Source organism: Amblyraja radiata, chromosome 25 (assembly GCF_010909765.2).
Source record: "Amblyraja radiata isolate CabotCenter1 chromosome 25, sAmbRad1.1.pri, whole genome shotgun sequence".
Classification (NCBI taxonomy): Eukaryota; Metazoa; Chordata; class Chondrichthyes; order Rajiformes; family Rajidae; genus Amblyraja; species Amblyraja radiata.
This window is the reverse complement of record NC_045980.1, coordinates 29305572-29325956: the sequence shown is the minus strand read 5'-3', so window position 1 is coordinate 29325956 and position 20385 is coordinate 29305572. Positions and strand designations below refer to the sequence as shown.

Here is a 20385-nt window from a genome sequence, read left to right as displayed (position 1 = left end):
CCCGACTACGGATGCTGTCTGTACGGAGTCTGCCCGTGACCTGCGTGGGTTTTCTCCGGGATCTCCGGTTTCTTCCCACGCTCTAAAGACATACAGGTCTGTAGACTTGGTAAAATTGTAAATTGTCCCTAGTGTGTGTAGGATAGTGTTAGTGTGAGGGGATCGCTGGTCAGCGCAGACTCGGTGGGCTGACGGGCCAGTCTCTGCGCTGAATCTCAAAATTAAAACTAAACCCGCCTTGAATTCTGAAGGCTACAGCATTTCAGAGGCCAGCCTTGCACAAGACAGACACAAAATGCTGGAGTAACTCAGCGGGACAGGCAGCATCTCTGGAGAGAAGGAATGTGTGATGTTTCAGGTTGAATCTCGACCCGAAACGTCACCCATTCCTTCTCTCCGGAGATGCTGCCGATCAATAGACAATAGGTGCAGGAGTAGGCCATTCGGCCCTTCGAGCCAGCACCGCCATTCAATGTGATCATGGCTGATCATCCCCAATCAGTACCCCGTTCCTGCCTTCTCCCCATATCCCCTGACTCCTCTATCTTTAAGAGCCCTATCAAGCTCTCTCTTGAAAGTATCCAGAGAACTGGCCTCCACCGCCCTTTGAGGCAGAGAATTCCACAGACTCACAACTCTCTGTGAAAAACAGTGTTTCCTCGTCTCCGTTCTATCCCGCTGAGTTACTCCAGCATTTTGTGTCTTTCTTCAGTGTTGACCAGCAGCTGCAGTTCCTTCCTACACTTTACACAAGACAGAATCCCCACTCCTCGCTGATGGAACAGTTATAACATTTAGTTTGCGATTGTAAGCATAATATATTTGTAGAAGAATGAACTGCCTCTCATCCATCATTCCTTCGAACATCACTCAAATGTTTGATCATTGTAGACAACTCTTGAATCCCCTGATCTCGAGTCATTCACTGTCCGTTTCCGAGGGAGATAACCGGAGTGAGTTGTGAGAAAGTTCTCTCTTGGTGTTTGGGGAAGAAGGGGTGCATGCAAAGCGGCAAGATTGAAGTTTGTGCAGCAGCTTCAACCCGTCCAGAGTGAATCTCCCTCCTTAATGTGCTCGTGGCAACAGGAGACCGAGAGCAACCAGGCTGTGAAGAAGTTGATGGGATATTCTTGAGCGTTTCATTCCAGCTTCACCACCGTTGAGTGTCCAGCAATCTAAGGCAGGTTGGTGCGTGGAAAGGAGGAGGAATTCTGCTGTTAACATCCCTGCCCTTGAAGCAGAGTAGTCTCACAGAGTTGTTGGCTCGTAGTGAATGAACTAGCCAACTCTTAGTTGTCACACACCTCTCCTTTCGCTGTGCACCCTTCATTTCTTACAATTGCCTTCTGAAATTCACGATGAATCTGTTTCCAATGCGTTGCCATGTTTACATAGTATCCTGTTGTAAGTAAGAATGTCACTGTTCTGTTTGGGACTTGAGGCCACAATGTCCACATTGTCAATGGACATGGCTGGGAGAGTTTAATCCAACCCAAACCCTTGGCCAAGATGCGGATCACTCCCTGCACGATCTCCAGTGCGCGCAGTAAACGGGAAAGTTGTGGAGCCTTTCCATTGCATTTATCAGCGTGATATCCTGGGACTTCATACCTCAACTCATCACCGCACCATCGAACAACAGCCGGGGAGGGGGGGGGGAGGGGCTCCTTCCCTCCCTGAAGCTACGTCAAGACTTCGGTTACTGCGAGAATCCATCCATTTCTCGTCTCGAGTACTTCAATGCAACTCTCAACTGGTCTGTTTGAACGTTGCATTAACAGCGCGCGGAGACAAACGGAACCCAAGGGCGTCACGGTGATTAATGAAGACAACAAAATAATTCTTGCCCTTGATATTCCGCTCAGCTAAAGGCCAAAGCCCGCAAAGCCTCAGAGAAGACGGACAAACTGTGAAACAGCTCGTTACAACTTAATATCTCACCCGTCAGTTATGTTACTGATTTTATTTTGAGCATTGCACACTTAAAGAATAATCTCACCACCACGTCCATATGTACACTCCTCGGTGGCGATCACTAGTGTATGATCCTGGGATGGTGTTTAATGTTGGATCCAAGCAGCGGAGGAGTAGAAAGAGTTGATTTCAGTTCGTAACACAATGCCCCGGCATGTTGGGGCACTTAGCATTTCTTCGGAAGCTTGGAACGAAAATGGTTTTGCTCTGGAGGCGGCAAGGCTGTTTAATAGTTTCAAGAACAGTGTGAAGACATAGCAGTAGTCTGTGTCGGTTGGTGGCTATTTGCCACCTTTTGTCCCGAAGGTGACATCCTCTTGGTCAACGAGACATCATGCGGACAAACTCTGCCGAGGGAGAAGAGTAGGTTAGTTTATTTTGTTTATTTTAGAGATACAGCGCAGAAACAGGCCCTTCGGCCCACCGAGTCCATGCCAACCAGCGATCCCCGCACACTAGCAATGTCCACACGCCTGTACAGAGTTTGTACGTTCTCCTCGTGACTTGTCTGGGTTTTCTCCAAGATCTTTGGTTTCCTCCCACACTCCAAAGATGTACAGGTTTGTAGGTAACCTGGCTTGGTCTAACTGTAAATTGTCCTTAGTGTGTGTAGGATAATGTTAGTGTGCGGGGATCGCTGGTCGGTGTGGACTCGAGGTCCAAAGGTGCCAACTAATGGCGTTAAGTGAAGAACGTGCTCGGATCAGATCACCGTAAAACGTGCGGCACGGTGGAGCAGCGGTGGAGTTGCTGCCTTACAGCACCAGAGACCCGGGTTCCATCCTGGGCACGTATGGAGTTTGCACGTTCTCCCTGCGACTGTGTGGGTTTTCTCCGGGTGCTCTGGTTTCCTCCCGTATTCCAATGAGTTGCAGGTTTGTAGGTTAATTGGCTTTGGTAGAAATTGTAAATTGTCCCTGATGTTCAGTGTACTAGTGCCAGTGTAAGGGGGATCGCTGGTCGGCGCGGACTCGGTGGGACAAACATTGGGCCGGTGAGGAAGTGGTGCTCAGTCCCACTGGGCTGATCTTACCTTCAAAGTCAACGCGCCCGTCCCCGTTCAAATCCACGTCTTTCAGTATTTCTTCAATATCCCGGTGTCCAATCTGTTGGCCGAGTAATTTCTTCATGGCTTCGCGAAGTTCTGTGGTGCTGATCTCACCGTCCCCGTTTGTGTCGAACTGCGCGTAAAGCAGACCCCGACTCAGTTTGCAGCAGAGTTAAACGAAACACGAAGCAGATAATCTGCCGTCCGTCCCAACCGGTTCTGGCTAGGTTTGTCGATCGTGCAAGCCTTCAATCTGTTCTCCCCCCGTGATCAGCAACCCCCCACCCCCACGTGTTTGTAACGGTCCACCACCGATTTTCCGGCAACTGGTGGTTTGGCACCTCCTTAAATCCGGACAAAATTATGAGAGCGCGCTTGAAAACCCACATGGAAGTCCCCCTGAAAATGTGAGGCCTAGGCCCGGGGAGGCAGCCGATCTCAACCTCATCGGGACATCCGCGGCCGATCGGCAGATCGAATTTGCCCGCTACAGCTGGGGCTCTGGAACACCCGGCCCAGCCGGATCCGGCAGATCCGTTCACATAGCCGAATTCCGCAGCCAATATCTCAGTCCCTGCACCGTTGGACACCTCTCAGATGCCCGGCAAAATGGATCATACAGAACTGCTCTGGAACCAAGGGTGCCGGAAAATCGGTGAAGGACCTGCACAACTTTCCTTTGGATGCCCCTGTACTATTTGCCCCAACACTCCCGCCATTAGAAAGGTCACCCTCACTGCAGTCCAAGTGCCGGCACATCATCCTCTCTCTCACGCCATGCATGAATTTCCTCCTTATTCACTCTCCATGCTTCGGCTCAGCTGATGGAACGAGGCCCCGAGATCAAATCCCTTGATTCCATTAGCCCTTAGAGCTAAATCTAACTCTCTCTTGAAAACATCCAGTGAATTGGCCTCCACCGCCTTCTGTGGCAGAGAATTCCACAGATTCGCAATTCTCAGGCTGACAACGTTTTTCCTCATCTCAGTCCTAAATGGCCTACCCATTATTCTGAAACTCTGATCCCTGGTTCTGGACTCCCCCAACATCGGGAAAATTTTTCCTGCATCTAGCCTGTCCAATCCCTTAAGAATTTTATATGTTTCTATAGGATCCCCTCTCATCATTCTAAATTCCAGTGAATACAAGCCCAGTCGACCCATTCTTTCATCATATGTCAGTCCCGCCATCCCGGGAATTAACCTGGTGGACCTACGCTGCACTCCCTCAATAGCAAGAATATCCTTCCTCAAATTAGGAGACCAAAACTGCACACAATACTCCAGGTGCGGTCTCACCAGGGCCCTGTACAACTGCAGTAAGACCTCCTTGCTCCGACACTTAAATCCTCTCGTTATGAAGGCTGACATTCCGACAAATTCTTGATTAGAATGGGTGTCAAGGGCTATGGGGAGAAGGTAGGAAAATGGGCCAGGATTGAATGGCGGGGTGGACTCGATGGGCCGAATGGCCTAATTCTACTCCTATAACTAGTGAACTTGTTACTGCAGCACCTCGCGTCTTTTGTTTCTACACTTATTTAACAAATTGTTGAAGTGGTCACCTCCTTGAAAGCATCCCGTAGCTCTTTCACACCGATCATGTCAGCGGTCTCTGCCAAGAGCTTGGGTCCCATCAGTTCCAAAAAGTCATCAAAATCAACATGGCCGCCCACTGAAAATAAAACACAAAGATACAAGAATCTTTGTTGATGAAGGAACTGCAGATGCTGGGAAATCGAAGGTACACAAAAATGCTGGAGAAGCTCAGCGGGTGCAGCAGCATCTATGGAGCGAAGGAGATAGGCAACGTTTCGGGCCGAAACCCTTTGGGTTTCGGCCCGAAACGTTGCCCATCTCCCGCTGAGTTTCTCCAGCATTTTTGTGTACAAGAATATCTGGTTCGGTCACCAAACAATCTTACTCCAAATACATTCATTCTGTTAATGCTCAAGCAACAATACTGGGTCCCAAATGCCGAGTCTCTGTAAGGCACTGGTCAGGCAGCATTTGGAGTACAGTGAGCAAATTTGGGCCCCACATCTGAGGAAGGATGTGCTGGCTCTGGAGAGGGTCCAGAGGTGGTTTACAAGAATGATCCCAGGAATGAGTGGGTCAGCAGATGATGAGTGCTTGATAGCACTGGGCCTGTACTCGCTGGAGTTTAGGAGGTTGAGGGGGGACCTCATTGAAACTTACAGAATAATGAAAGGCATAGAAAGAGAGGATGTGGAATGGATGTTTCCAACATGGAACCCTCGGCTCAGGTTAGCACCTGCCATTGCACTTAGGGGTAGCAGCTCCCAACTGCACTGCAGTGAGCGCGCATGCAACCATGCATCTGTCATCCTGCAGGCTGGAGGATGCAGGAAATGCGTGCATTTTGCAAGACCTTGTATGTGGCCCAAACAGACCACACAGCACACAGCTCGGTGGTGTAGAAAGGAGATCACCTTGCCCGCAGTGCAATGCCTCACATCATTACATTCAGTGTAACACATCTGAGCCTGGTCACCCCAATACAGGAAGGATGTGGAGGCTTTGGAGAGGGTGCAAAAGAGATTTACCAAGACGAGGCCACCTGGATTAGGGACTATTAGCTACAAGGACAGATTGACCAAACCTGGATTGTTTTCTCTGGAATGTAGATGGCTGAAGGGGAGATCTGATAGTGGTTCATAACATTCTGAGAGCCATAGATGAATGAATGAATAAGTTTATTGGCCAAGTATTCACATACAAGGAATTTGCCTTGGTGCTCCGCCCGCAAGTGACAACATGACATACAGTGACGGTTACGAATGACACATAAAACATTAAACATTAATAATAAATGATTATTTTAGATAGCGTAGAATCACCGACGAAGATAGGGACAGAATCTTTTTCCCAGCGTGGAAATGCCAAAGACCCGAGGGAATAGGTCGCAAATGGAAAGTTTAAAGGAGGTGTGCAGAGTATTTGTTTTAATATAGAGAGTGGGAGGTGAGTGGAACACACTGCCGGGGGTGGTGGTGGAAGTGGATATGATAGCGGCATTTAATAGACTTTAAGATAGACACAGAGATAAGTATGGAATGGAGGGATATGGGGCAGGTATTCAGTATTCAGTATTCACTTTATTGTCATTTCACCGAGTACTTGCATACACTGAAGAAACGAAAAATAGTTTCTCATCAGTTTTTGTCGTCAGTGCAATTAATAAAAACAGAAATAAATACTTACAAGTTAAAAATGATCATCTCCAAAATATAACGAAAATAGAACTAAATCAGACATTCAGACAGAACAATCGTTAGATGTTAGACGTGGGGGTGTATGTGTATGGGGAGGGGACACAGTCCGTTAACCAGTTTTATTGCCTGTGGGAAGAAGCTGTGTGGGCTCCTGCTGGTTCTGCAGCTGATGCTCCTGCACCTCTTCCCAGATGGCAGGAGAGAGAAGATGTAGTGGGAGGGGTGGTAAGGGTCCTTAATGATGGGGATGGCTCTGCTGATGCTCCGCTTCTGGTAGATCTCCAACAGGAAAGGGAGGGGGGCACCAATGATCCTATTTAGTCTTTGTTCGTAGGCCCCAGGGAGTGATGCCGTTGGTCAGTATACTCTCAATGGTACCCCTGTAGAAGGTGGTATGGTGAACAGTGGGGAGACCAGCTTTTCTGAGTCTCCGGAGGGGGTAGAGGAGATGAGTTTAATTTTAGCATCATGTGTGAAACAGGCATGTTGGGCTGAGTGGCTTTGTTCCTGTGCTGCAACGTTCTATATTCTGTGATTACGTCGCCATTGAATGTGAACTTACGGTTCATGTTAATCTGCTGGGAGAGTTCAATCAGCTCCATCTCGGTCGGCATGTAGCCCATGGTCCGCATACAGTTGCCCAGATCTTTGCAGCCTATTAAACCATCCTTGTCCTTGTCAAACTCTTTGAACGCGTCTCTTAGCTCTGTCGACAAAGAATCGCTTCATCAAAAATAGCACTTCATTGACGAGTCAAGTCAAGATACCGTGAGTCTGATAATCAGGTCTGAAGAAGGGTCGCGACCCGAAAACGTCACCCATTACAACCAAAAAGTAGTAAACACTGCCCAGTCCATCTTCGGCTCTGACCTCCCTACCATCGAGGGGATCTATCGCAGTCACTGCCTCAAAAAGGCTGGCAGCATCATCAAGGACCCACACAATCCTAGCCACACACTCATCTCCCTGCTACCTTCAGGTAGAAGGTACAGGAGCCTGAAATCTGCAACATCCAGGTTCAGGAATAGCTGCTTCCCCACAGCCATCAGGCTATTAAACTCAACTCAAACAAAACACACACTGTGCTTAAATGCGTCGGTGGTGATCAGTCTACAAACAATACCTGGTGTGTGTGGTGCCTCAACCCACCCTCGCTCAACGTCAACAAGACCAAGGAACTGGGTGGTGAACCTGTGGACGCAGCTTTAGAAAGGAGAGGAGGAATTTCTCTAGCCAGAGGGTGGTGAATCTGTGGAATTCATTGCCACAGATGGCTGTGGAGGCCAAGTCGATGGGTATTTTTCAAAGCGGAGATTGAAATGATGAGTAATGGTGTCAAAGGTTAAGGGGAAAAGGCAGGAGAATGGTGTTGAGAGGGAAAGATAGATCATTGAATGGCGGAGTAGACTCGATGGGCCGAATGGCCCAGTTCTGCTCCTACGTCCTAGGAACTAATCTTTGACCTCAGAGTGAGGAAGTCAAGAGGCCAGGCACCTTTTTTTACTGGTGGGTCGGGGGTGGAGAGTTAGAAAGCTTCATATTCCTGGGCATTAACATCATGGATGACGTGCACTGGACATGCCTTGTGACAGACGCACACAGTCAGATGGGGAGAGGGACCAAATGGGACGTGTGAATATATGGACCTCTAATGGAAAAGGAAAATGTACTGAACAGCCTGCAAATGATATCTGACTCATAGACACAAGGTGCTGGAGTAACTCAGCGGGACAGGTGGCATCTCTGGATAGAAGAAATGGGCGATGTTTGGGGTCGAGACCCTTCTTCAGACTGACCTGAAACGTCACCCATTCCTCCTATCTAGAGGTGCTGCCTCACCCGCTGAGTTTATTCCTGCATTTTGTGTCTATCTGCAGTTCTTTGTTTAAACATATCTGCCTGCTACTTCTTCAAACACACTGTGCCGTTTATCCACTGATTTATTCCAGCCTCTATGATGTTCCCTGCATTAACGTTGACGCCAAGTAATTTAAAAAGAAGATAAATGTTTCTTGCATCAGACTCGGAATGGGGTTGAAAGAATTTAGCATGCGAAAAGATGAATGCTCAGGGATTACAACTAGACCAAGTTAATTTCTGTAACAGCAGGGTGCCCCAGTAATTGGTTACAAACCTACTCCAAGCCTCGTCCCATATCAAATCCCTTGCTAATTTTCACTTGCAGTTTTCAGTTTTCGCAGAGAGAAAGGTGCGGTGAAATCCTTAGGTTTAGAGAATTACTTTCTGGGCTAAGACCTGAGTTCATGCGGTGATAATCTACACAGATGGGACGCTGCCCCCGGTGTTTGATTGAACTGAAATCGGTGGCATTAGATATCATATGCATAGTATTAGATGTTTAGTACAGGCAATACAGGGCAACCCCCCCCACAACAATGTGCCTTCATAGAAACATAGAAAACAGGTGCAGGAGGAGGCCATTCGGCCCTTCGAGCTAGCACCGCCATGCAATATGATCATGGCTGATCATCCAAAGTCAGTACCCCGTTCCTGCATTTTAGGGTCTCGACCTGAAACGTCACCTATTCCTTCGCTCCATAGATGCTGCCTCACCCGCTGAGTTTCTCCAGCAATTTTGTCTACCCCATAATCCCTTGATTCCTTCAGCCCTAAGACTAACTCTAACTCTAAGTCTTAACTCTCTCTTGAAAACAACATTTCATGACAACATTATGTCTGGTATTTACCATCTTCTGGTTCCTTTCAATAAAGCTTGCCGTATCTGGGACTAAATATTGTGGAGGGGGGGGGGGGGGGTATGTTTCTGTACGTGGCTCTTAGTGCATTGCTGTAGTTTAGACTGTAGAGATACTGCTCGGAAACCTGCCCTTCAGGCCACGCCGACCAGCGATCCCAGCGCACCAGCACCAACCTACACACACTAGGTTCTTTATCCTTTTTACTGAAGCCGAAACGTCACCTATTCCTTTTCTCCAGAGATGCTGCCTGATCCACTGAGTTACTCCAGTTTTTTTGTGTGTCTATCCGCGGTTTAAACCAGCACCTTCCCACACACCACGAGTGTATTAACCGGCCCCGTGCCTTATTCACCAGCTCACTGACATCACCAGCTCACTGACATCACCAGCTCACCGACATCACCAGCTCACCGACATCACCAGCTCACCCACATCACCAGCTCACTGACATCACCAGCTCACTGACATCACCAGCTCACTGACATCACCAGCTCACCGACATCACCAGCTCACCGACATCACCAGCTCACCGACATCACCAGCTCACCGACATCACCAGCTCACCGACATCACCAGCTCACCGACATCACCAGCTCACCGACATCACCAGCTCACCGACATCACCAGCTCACCGACATCACCAGCTCACTGACATCACCAGCTCACTGACATCACCAGCTCACTGACATCACCAGCTCACTGACATCACCATTTACGACTAAGCTGCTTTATTGTCCCGAGTAATGTGTTTCAGCCTTAATTACAACTCCTTGCGTCAGACTATTGAACGAATCTCTCTTAAGCTAAGTGTGTAGCCCCAATCTATTTTTTAAGCTGCACTTTCTCGAAAGCTGCAACATTCTGAGATTGCCGCATTACATTCTGCACTCTAGTTATTTTTCTCTTTGCACAGACTAACCTATTGTATGATGTGTTCAAGAGAGTATTGATGTATTCAAGAGGGAGTTAGATATATCTCTTAGCGCTAATGGAATCAAGGGATATGGGGAGAAGGCAGGAACGGGGTACTGATTTTGGATGATCAGCCATGATCATATTGAATGGCGGTGCTGACTAGAAGGGCCGAATTCTGCACATATTTTCTATGTTTCTATGTGTGGCATGATTGTTCTCATGCATGGTTTGATTTGGCTGGGTAGCACGCAAGAGAAAGGGGGGGCACTGTGGTGCAGCAGTGGAGCTGGTGCCTTACAGCGCCATAGGCCAGGGTTCAATCCTGGCAATGGGTGCTGTCTGTAAGGAGTCTGTATATTCTCCCTGTAACTAGGTGGGATTCCTCCCGGTGTTCCCGTTTCCTCCCCCATTCCAAAGATGTGCAATTTTGTAGGCTAATTGGCTTCTGTAAATTGCCCCTAATGTGTAGGATGCAAAACTGGGCTAACATGGAACCAATGTGAAGGGGTGATCGTTTATCGGCAGGCACACAGTGGAGGAGCCCGTCTCCACACTGTATCTCCAAAACTAAAACACACTAACACTTTCAGATTTCACTTCATGTTAACAGAATAGCCCCATTAAAAGAAATAAATTGCCTTTCACACTTTTTACAAGATTAACCATTTCCAGTAATTCTGTCTATAAGAATGCATTATGTTTTGGCATCCATTGTGGTTTATTCAACAATTTGTGATGATCGGAAATGCACAGTCATAGATTCATAGAGTGATACAGTGTAGAAACAGACCCTGTGGCCCAACTCGCCCCCACCGGCCAACATGTCCCAGCTACACTAGTCCCACCTGCCCGCGTTTGGTCCGTTTCCCTCTAAACCTGTCCTATCCATGTCCCTGTCTAACTGTATCTCAAATGTTGGGATAGTCCCTGCCACAACTACCTCCTCTGGCAGCTTGTTCCATACAGCCAGGTGAAAATGTTACCCCTCAAATTCCTCTTAAATCTTTTTCCCTTCACCTTAAACCTGTGTCGTCTGGTCCACTGCCTGGATGAGATGGGAATCTAGGTTTAATAATGATCTGGGAAGGTGCGTTGGATAAAACGATTTGAAAACAGATGGAAAGCACGACGAGGTGGGAGAAGCCATGGAGAGGGACTTGCTAAAGAGCTTCCAAGGTCTGGCTCAGGAGGCTTAATGGCCTCCATCTGTGCTGTCTGGTTCAATGTGTTTGATTACTGCATTAAAATGCTGGCTCTTAAAACAATAAGGATCTACAGGGACAGTAGACTGTGGAATTCAGATATGCTGGAGTGGCAAAAGAGGAACTCAACCATTTTGGAAACTCATCATTTCCCCGATGCCAACACATTGAATGAGGGAAGGGAAAATGTTATTATTTCTTCTGGGTAAAGTAATGCAACGGTCTTGTTATCCGGCACTTAAAAAGCAATACTGTGCACATGAGAATTCAGAAACTAAGAAGTGCAGATACTGGTTTATACCAAAGATAGACATAAAGTGCTGGAGTATGTAACTCAGCGGGTCAGGTGGTATCCCGGGAATAAAAGATGGGTGACGTTACAGGTCGGGACTCTTCTTCAGTCCGTGACAATGTATTCCACAGATTCACCACCCTCTGACTAAGGGACCCTTAGTTAGATGCACGCGGACTGAAGCAGGGTCCCGGGCCAGGACATCACCCGTCCTTTTTCTCCAGAGACGCTGCCTGACCCACTGAGTTACTCCAGCACTGTGTGTCTATCCCTGAGAATTCAGTTTGTTTCTTAACTGCACATTCAGTCCAATTGCAAAAGGTTTTGATGTACGACAATTAAAATAATTACTTACCTTCAATTTCTTCTGCTCCTAGTTCTCTGTCCTAGTGGCAAAACGGATAGCATTAGAACATTGCACATGTTCACTTTTTACAATGCAAATACTGTACAATTATGACAAAGAGGATTATATTACTTCATATAACGTTCCATTCCCTTCGACCTCAGAATCAAAAGACGCAGCTTTAGAAAGGAGAGGAGGAATTTCTTTAGCCAGCGGGTGATGAATCTGTGGAATTCATTGCCACAGACGGCTGTGGAGGCCAAGTCAATGGGTATTTCTAAAACGGAGATTGTCAGGTTCTTGATTAGTAAGAGCGCCAGGGGTTATGGGGAGACGGCAGGAGAGTGGGGTTGAGAGGGAAAGATAGATCAGCCGTGATTGAATGGCAGAGTAGACTCGATGAGCCGAATGTCCTAATTCTGATCCTAGGACTTATGAACTTATGAGCATTGAAGGCTAATGACATGGATCCCAGAAGTATCAGTGACGGGATTACTTCTTTTAATTAAAAACTCCAGTTCATCTTTTAGTGGAGTGCGTCTCATTGAGCCCAAATGGTTGTAAGCAAAAAGAACACTTAGTATTTCAATCTAATATTACTGACACCATCCACGATGCACTCTGATCCAACTGGTGTGTGATGTCTGTTGTCTCAATTCTCAAAGCTGAGGTCTCAATTCTCCTTTGTTGAATTAGTTCATATGAACAAATTGCTTTTTGTTTTTGAATAAATGAGATTTTATTTCCAAAGCTTTGACCTGGTTGTGCAATTGTCGTTAACAAATAACAGAACTGCTTCATTCGGACACTGAACAGCATGAGCAAAAACGATGAGCAAACAGTTTGGTCAGATGTTCACCTCATTTAAAAGGGAGAAGTTCTTTAAATTGTAAGAAATAAGGCAAAAGGAAAATGATTTCATAGAGGAACTCTGCTTTGTAAGGAGAGAAATGTCCTTACAAAACAGAGACAAACAAGGTTGTACATAAAAGGGAAGAAATTAAATGTGCATTTATCCATTTGTGATCAGCATTTGCATGCTTCAATATAAAGTGGTTTGGCCAAACAAGTATTTTTAGGCATTTGGCAAGAACATGACAATATCTTCAAAAGTAACTATACATATGATAACAACATAGGGAGCAAAGTGCTTCTAGGTGGTGTGCAGAGAATCACTCAATCACAATGCAAGAGTTCACAAAAATGCTGGAGAAACTCAGCAGGTGCAGCAGCATCTATGGAGCGAAGGAAATAGGCAACGTTTCGGGCCGAAACCCGAAAGGGTTTCGGCCTGAAACGTTGCCTATTTCCTTCGCTCCATAGATGCTGCTGCACCGAAGGGTTTCAGCCCGAAACGTTGCCTATTTCCTTCGCTCCATAGATGCTGCTGCACCCGCTGAGTTTCTCCAGCACTTTTGTGTACCTTCGATTTTCCAGCATCTGCAGTTCCTTCTTAAGCACGAGCAATCCATAGTGGACAGATACAGGATAAAGGGAATAACATGAATAAGGTTTAGTGCAAGTAAAGTCTGGTCAAAGATAGCCTGAGGGTGTCGAATGAGGTGGATAGTAGCTCGGGGCTGCTCTTTCGTTATTGGTAGGACGGTATTTTCTTTCTCACCAGATGCTGACCAACCTTTATTTTGCTTATTTTTCAAGCATTTGCTGGACCTTAAAAAGTATATTTGATTTGTGAATGGAGAAAGGCTAGTGAGTTTGCTACGCGGTTATCTTGGGTTCAGGTTATTGGCTGCGCGGAGGTTTAAACAGGTTCAGATTCAGATTCAATCTTTATTGCCATTGTGCAGTGTACATACAGTACAGAGACAACGAAATGCAGTTAGCATCTCCCCAGTAGAGCGAACATAGAATACGAGCAATAAATATATATACGTAAATACAGTCGTTGTAGTGCAATTTTTTTCTGGGGGAAGGAGGGGGGGTGACTGGCAATCACCGAGGTACAGAGTTAAGTAATGTAACAGCCGCAGGGAAGAAGCTGTTCCTGGACCTGCTGGTCCGGCAACGGAGAGACCTGTCGCCCCTCCCGGATGGTGGGAGGGTAAACCGCCCATGGTTGGGGTGAGAGCAGTCCTTGGCGATGCTGAGCGCCCTTCGCAGACGTCGCTTGCTTTGGACAGACTCAATGGAGGGGAGCGAGGAACCGGTGATGCGTTGGGCAATTTTCACCACCCTCTGCAGTGCTTTCCGGTCGGAGACAGAGCAGTTGCCATACCATACTGTGACGCAGTTGGTAAGGATGCTCTCGATGGTGCAGCGGTAGAAGTTCACCAGGATCTGAGGAGACAGATGGACCTTCTTCAGTCTCCTCAGGAAGAAGAGACGCTGGTGAGCCTTCTTGACCAGAGTTGAGGTATTGTGGGTCCAAGAGAGGTCATCGGAGATGTTGACCCCCAGAAACAAACACAAACACAGACTGGATGTCAGGGAACGTGTTAAAGACCCAGCTCACGTACGCAGAGCTCACAGTGGCAAGTAGCTCAACAGACCAGATGTAGCACTTTAGACTTCAGAGATACAGCGCGGAAACAGGCCCTTCGGCCAGCGATCCCCGCACACTGGCACTAACTGACACACTGGGGATAATTTTACAATTTACAATTTTTTCCCCCCAAAGCCAATTCACCTACAAACCTGCACGTCTTTGGAGTGTGGGATGAAACTGGAGCACCCGGAGAAAACCCACGCAGGTCACTGGGATTATGTACAAACTCCGTACAGGCAACACCCCCTGTAGTCGGATCATAGAAACATAGAAAATAGGTGCAAGAGTAGGCCATTCGGCCCTTCGAGCCTGCACCGCCATTCAATATGATCATGGCTGATCATCCAACTCAGTATCCTGTACCTGCCTTCTCTCCATACCCCCTGATCCCTTTAGCCACAAGGGCCACATCTAAAGTCATCAGTATTTTTCTTTGTGATACCGACCGGCGTCTTTGAAATGTCGTCCGAGAGACGGTTTGGATGTGGAACAAGGACCAGGGCCTGGCGTGGGAGGGGGGGTACCATGAACAAAGAGGGGTGCAGCGTGGGGGTGGGTGGGCACCGACAACAAAGAGGGGCCACAGAGGGAACCATTGGGACTACATTGAACACTTAGTGACTTTGTCGGTGTCCTATACGTGGCATAGGAAGGAACTGCAGATGCTGGTTTAAACCGAAGATAGACACAAAATGCTGGAGTAACTCTGCGGGACAGGCAGAGTTACTCTGGAGAGGAGGCGAGCAGTCCAGCTAAAAGCATGCGCATCAATCGTCTCCTTTTCACACCTGGCACATCCTTGTCTCTAACTTCCCTCTCCCCTGGCTCTCAGTCTGAAGAAGGGTCTCGACAACATGTAAACTAGGGTAGGCAAGTAGACAAAGTTTTAGGCAGACAAAACAGATAGTTACACCAATACATTCCTCCTCCCCTGATCTTTTACCAGCTCAACTATTCTCATCAGGGTATTGTTATTAATAGGAACATGTTGGGCTTAATTATAGACTAACCCCAATTAGTTTTAACGAGTCTGCTCTCAATTGATAGTTGTTTGCAAATCTAAGGGGAGAAAACAGATTAATAAGTCAGAATAGACCAGCACTTCTGTTCTTCCCTGCTGGGGAGATGTTTCTTGGTAATTGACAAATTCCTTCCCTGGATAGACACAAAATGCTGGAGTAACTCAGCGGGACAGGCAGCTTCTCTGGAGAGAAGGAGTGGGTGACGTCTCGGGTCCAGACCCTTCTTCAGAAAGATCTCGGCCCGAGACGTCATCCATTCCTTCTCTCCAGAGATGCTGCCTGACCCGCTGAGTTAATCCAGCATTTTGTGTCTTTCTTCGGTTTTTAAACCAGCATCTGCAGTTCCTTCCCAAATCAGTTCTGATTTGTTGTTGTACAGATGCCAGCAGATCAGGTGTGACGGCACGGTGGCGCAGCGCTAGAGTTGCTGCCTCACAGCGCCAGAGACACGGGTTCGATCCCGACTACAGGTGGTCTGTACAAGATCTGTGCGTTCTCCCCGTGACCGCGTGGGTTTCCTTCGGTGCTCAGGTTTCCTCCCACATTGCAAAAACACACAGAGCTGTAGGTTAATTGGCATTGGTTAAATTGTAAATTGTTCCTAGTGTGTAGGATAGTGCTAGTGTACGTGGTGATTACTGGTCGGCGCGGACTCGGTGGGCCGAAGGGCCTGTTTCCGCACTGTATCTCTAAAGTCCAAAGAGAGCACAGACAGAGCCCCAGTTTAATGTGTCACCCCACTAGTCAGCACCTTGGACTGCGCAGGGCACTCCTGTGAAAGGTCACCTTACTATCTGCGCTGAAGAAGGGTCTCAACCAGAAACGTCACCCATTCCTTCTCTCCAGAGATGCTGCCTGTCCCCGCTGAATTTCTCCGGCATTTTGAGTCTATCCTCGGTGTAAACCAGCAATAGGCAGTTCCTTCCTACACATGGTACAGTATCTGTGCTGAGAGCATTCAGCTTGGCCCAACGGCCTTCTGATTCATGAGCAAGCGAGCTCTCTCTCCCCCTTCACCCCAAGCTGAAGCCCAGCATGAAATCTTCGCTCACTGCCCAGTGAAAAAGCAGGCAGCGCGCTAACGGCCGAGAGTGGTGGCAATTACCAATGAGGCTTCCCGAGCACACAGTCCTGGATGCCATCACCCCCCCCCCCCCCCCCCCCCCCCCCTCGCAGATCACCGAGTTAACATTCGCGCTGCACAGTATATCTGTGCCTCATTCCCTTCACCCACAGGCTCGTCTTGGTCAGAGACGGAGAGCCGTGGCTTGTTTACACAAACTGACTACTCAGACTGACAATAATAAATCGAGAACACCATCACTGGTGCCCAGGAGGAATTAGAAGGGAATGAATCACTTTCGAGAGTTAGATGGATTGGTAAACATGGAGCAGAGAGTCAGAGCAGTTACATGAATCATGAGACAGCAGAGATTGCTTGAAATTACCACGTCTTGATATTTAATATGGACTTCACATATTGTTTTTTCCTGGTTTTCCAGTCCTTTTCTCCTTAAAGTGGTGAGTCACGCAGAAGGATAACGGAAGGGTTTCGGCCCGAAACGTTGCCTATTTCCTTCGCTCCATAGATGCTGCCGCACCCGCTGAGTTTCTCCAGCACTTTTGTCTACCTTCGATTTTCCAGCATCTGCAGTTCCTTCTTAAACGCAGAAGGATAATTACTTGGGCATTGGGATCCTTCAAACGCCTCGGCTCAATGATCATCATTTATTTCTACGTGTAGTAAGTGACGATGGTTGAATTGAGTCTAGTTTATTATCACGTGTACTGAGGTACAGTGAAAAGCTGTGGTTGCTTGCTAACCAGTCGGCGGAAAGGTAATACATGATTACAGTAATCGAGCCGTCCACAGTGTACAGATACATGATAAAGAGAGGATCCCTACTCGATAAGCTGCTTGGCGGTAAGAGCATCTTTGCTGGGACTGAAGTGCCAACACCAGGTATGGCACAGGTCTGTGCCAGGGCATGTAATGCCCCTGTCCCACTTAGGAAACCTGAACGGAAACCTCTGGAGACTTTGCGCCCCACCCAAGGTTTCCGTGCGGTTCCCGGAGGTTTTTGTCAGTCTCCCTCCCTGCTTCCACTACCTGCAACCTCCAGGAACCGCACGGAAACCTTGGGTGGGGCGCAAAGTCTCCAGAGGTTTCCGTTCAGGTTTCCTAAGTGGGACAGGGGCAATGTAACACCCAAACAGCGCACTCTACCACTGAGGACCAAGTAGGAAAAGGCTAACCTCCAACCTCAGCGTGGATTACTTCAACACAAGAAGACCACCCGCTTTCTCAGTCGCAACAAGGAACTGCAGACAAAATCTGTAGAAAGGAACTGCAGATGCTGGTTTATACCGGAGATAAACACTAAGTGCTGGAGTAACTCAGCGGATCAGGCGGCATCTCTGGAGAAAAAGGATGGGTGACGTTTCGGGTCAAGAATCCTTTTCGCAGTCTGAAGAAGGGTCCCGACTCGAAGCATCACCCAACCCTTTTTCTGCAGAGATGCTGCCCGACCTGCTAAGTTACTCCAGCACTTTGTGTCTTACAAGGAACTGCAGATGTTGGTTTACAAAAACAGTGTTCAATTCCACAACAGCTGCATTATTACATGTCGATACGCTTTCTTAGTCTCTGTACTCATATCCGATTGTGCAGTGCAGTTATTCACTGACTGATGGGCCAACTGTATCTGGCAGGCTAAGGCTCTTTGGAGGACTTTATCTCTTTCCACACTGGGGCAGCACAGTAGCACAGCGGTAGAGTCGCTGCCTTACAGTGCCAGAGACCCAGGTTCGATCCTGACCACGGGGGCTGTCTGTACGGGGTTTGGTTGTATGCGCAGGTTTTCTCCGGGTGCTCCGGTTTCCTCCCACATTCCAACAGCATACAAATTTGTATAAGGGGTGTAGGGGTAGGCCATTTAGAACGGAGATGAGGAAAAACTTTTTCACCCAGAGAGTTGTGAATCTGTGGAATTCTCTGCTTCAGAAGGCAGTGGAGGCCGATTCGCTGGATGCTTTCAAGAGAGAGTTGGATAGAGCTCTTAAAGATAGCGGAGTCAAGGGATATGGGGAGAAGACAGGAACGGGGTACTGATTATGGATGATCTATGAATGGCGGTGCTGGCTCGAAGGGCCTAATGGCCTACTCCTGCACCTATTGTCTATTGTAGGTTAATTGGCTTCTGTAAATCGTCCCTTGTGTGCAGGGATGAACTAATGTACAACAGGTGATTGTTGGTCGGCACAGACTGGGTGGGCCAAAGGGCCTGTTTCTACACTGTATCTCTAAACTAAACTAAACTACAATGACACAGTTCTGTCTTTGTCACATCATTATACGCGGAGCTATTGAAGAGATCAACTCTGCAAGATGTTTTTCCTGTTTTTTTTGGTGGGTGGGGGGGGGGCAGAGGATTAAGGTGAGGGGTGGAAAGATTTAATAGGAACCTGAGGAGCAGCTTTTTCACATTCGAGGGTAGGTATTGTATGGAACGAGCTGCCAGGGGAGGTAGTTGAGGCAGATGCTATTACAAAATTTAAAAGACATTTGGGCAGGTTCACGGATAGAAATGATTTAGATGGATGTGTCAAACATGGAAAGGTGCGAATAGTGTAGATGGGACATCTTGGTCGGCAAGGGCAACTGGGCAAAACGTCCTGTTTCCATGCTGAATGACACTATGAATTCTAAATGTGTAGGAAAGAACTGCAGATGCTGGTTTAAGTCGAAGGTAGACACAAAATGCGGGACAGGCAGCATCTCTGGAGAGAAGGAATGGGTGACGTTTCGGGTCGAGACCCTTCTAAATGCTTTGGTCATTACATACCCTTTGTTGTTTAAGTTATGACATCGGATGGAAGCTGCATACCAAATCTCGTTGCACCTATGTGCAATGACAATAAAATTATTACTGTTCTGTAACTATGATTACAATTGGCTTCTTACTATCACTGTGTAATAATGATGCAGCTGTGATGGAACTGAATCTTTTTAGAATAAGTTTACAGCACTGCGGGAGTGTTCTACAACAACGGGGATGGAACAGCAAAGGTCTACGTGGGAAGAATGACCTGCCGATGCTTTTCTTTAATTGCTTCCCGGGACCTGAGTATCGCTGACATTGTCCAAGACTAGTTGTCCAGAAAAGAAGGGCCCTCAGCCGAAATGTCACCCATCCATTTTCTCCAGAGGTGCCGCCTGACCCGCTGAGTTACTCCAGCGCTTTGCGTCCTTTCACAGGGTTAATCCATCTCCCCTTCCGAAACAAATCGCACATTTGCAATCCTCTGGTGCCGTTTATCTGAAAATTGTCCGTTTCTGTAAATTTCATCCAAAATCATTTGAATGTAAATGACTAAAGTACTTTTAATGGGAATTGTCTTGACAACAATTTGTATGCAGCCAACCCCTATCATTGCGAACATTGCGAGGCCCTGATGCAAACAGCTTTATGACATGGTCATAACATCAGCCTGAAGAAGGGTCTCGACCCGAAACGTCACCCATTCCTTCTCTCCAGAGATGCTGCCTGTCCCTCTGAGTTACTCCAGCGTTTTGCGTCTACCAACTTTATGATATGAAAGGCCTTTGTGTCACTTGGGAAGAGTGTGCCAATGAAGGCTTAACATTTGCATTGAGTTGATCCTTGATTCCTGATTCCTTCAAGATCTAAAAATATATTGATCGCTGCTTGGAATAAATTCAAAGACTGAGTCTGTCTTTTTGCGACAAGAATTCCAGAGAATCAGTATGCTTTTATTACTTTAGAGTTCAGATTTACAGCCCACTATGTCCGCACCGACCAGCGATCCCCGCACAGCAACACTAGGGACAATTTACATTTATACCAAGCCAATTCACCTACAATTCACTGTACGTCTTTGGAGTGTGGAAGGCCTCGGAGAAAACTCACGCAGGTCACGGGGAGAACGGACAAACTCCGGGCGGACAGCAGCACCCGTAGTCAGGATCGAACCCGGGTCTCTGGCGCTGTAAGGCAGCAACTCTACCGCTGCCCCACCGAGCCGCCCATGACCTGTCGATTAACCAGGCCTCGATTTGCAGCAATACTTCACAGCTAAGCTCTACCTTATGTAGTGTAATCAT

General features: G+C 47.5%; 1 protein-coding gene across 3 annotated transcripts in view; it reads right to left on the bottom strand.

The window, feature by feature from the left end:
* Positions 1-1263: 1263 nt before the first annotated feature.
* cabp1 (calcium binding protein 1) overlaps positions 1264-20385 on the bottom strand; it is a 59286-nt gene continuing 40164 nt past the window's right edge. For all 3 annotated transcript variants that reach the window (XM_033043667.1, XM_033043665.1, XM_033043666.1), the window contains 5 exons: positions 11742-11772; positions 6820-6963; positions 4587-4696; positions 3008-3155; positions 1264-2321 (listed from right to left, as the gene is read on the bottom strand). In XM_033043667.1, the coding sequence (XP_032899558.1) occupies positions 2296-2321; positions 3008-3155; positions 4587-4696; positions 6820-6963; positions 11742-11772 (459 nt within the window). In that variant the 3' untranslated portion in view covers positions 1264-2295. The remainder of the gene's footprint in view (positions 2322-3007; positions 3156-4586; positions 4697-6819; positions 6964-11741; positions 11773-20385) is intronic.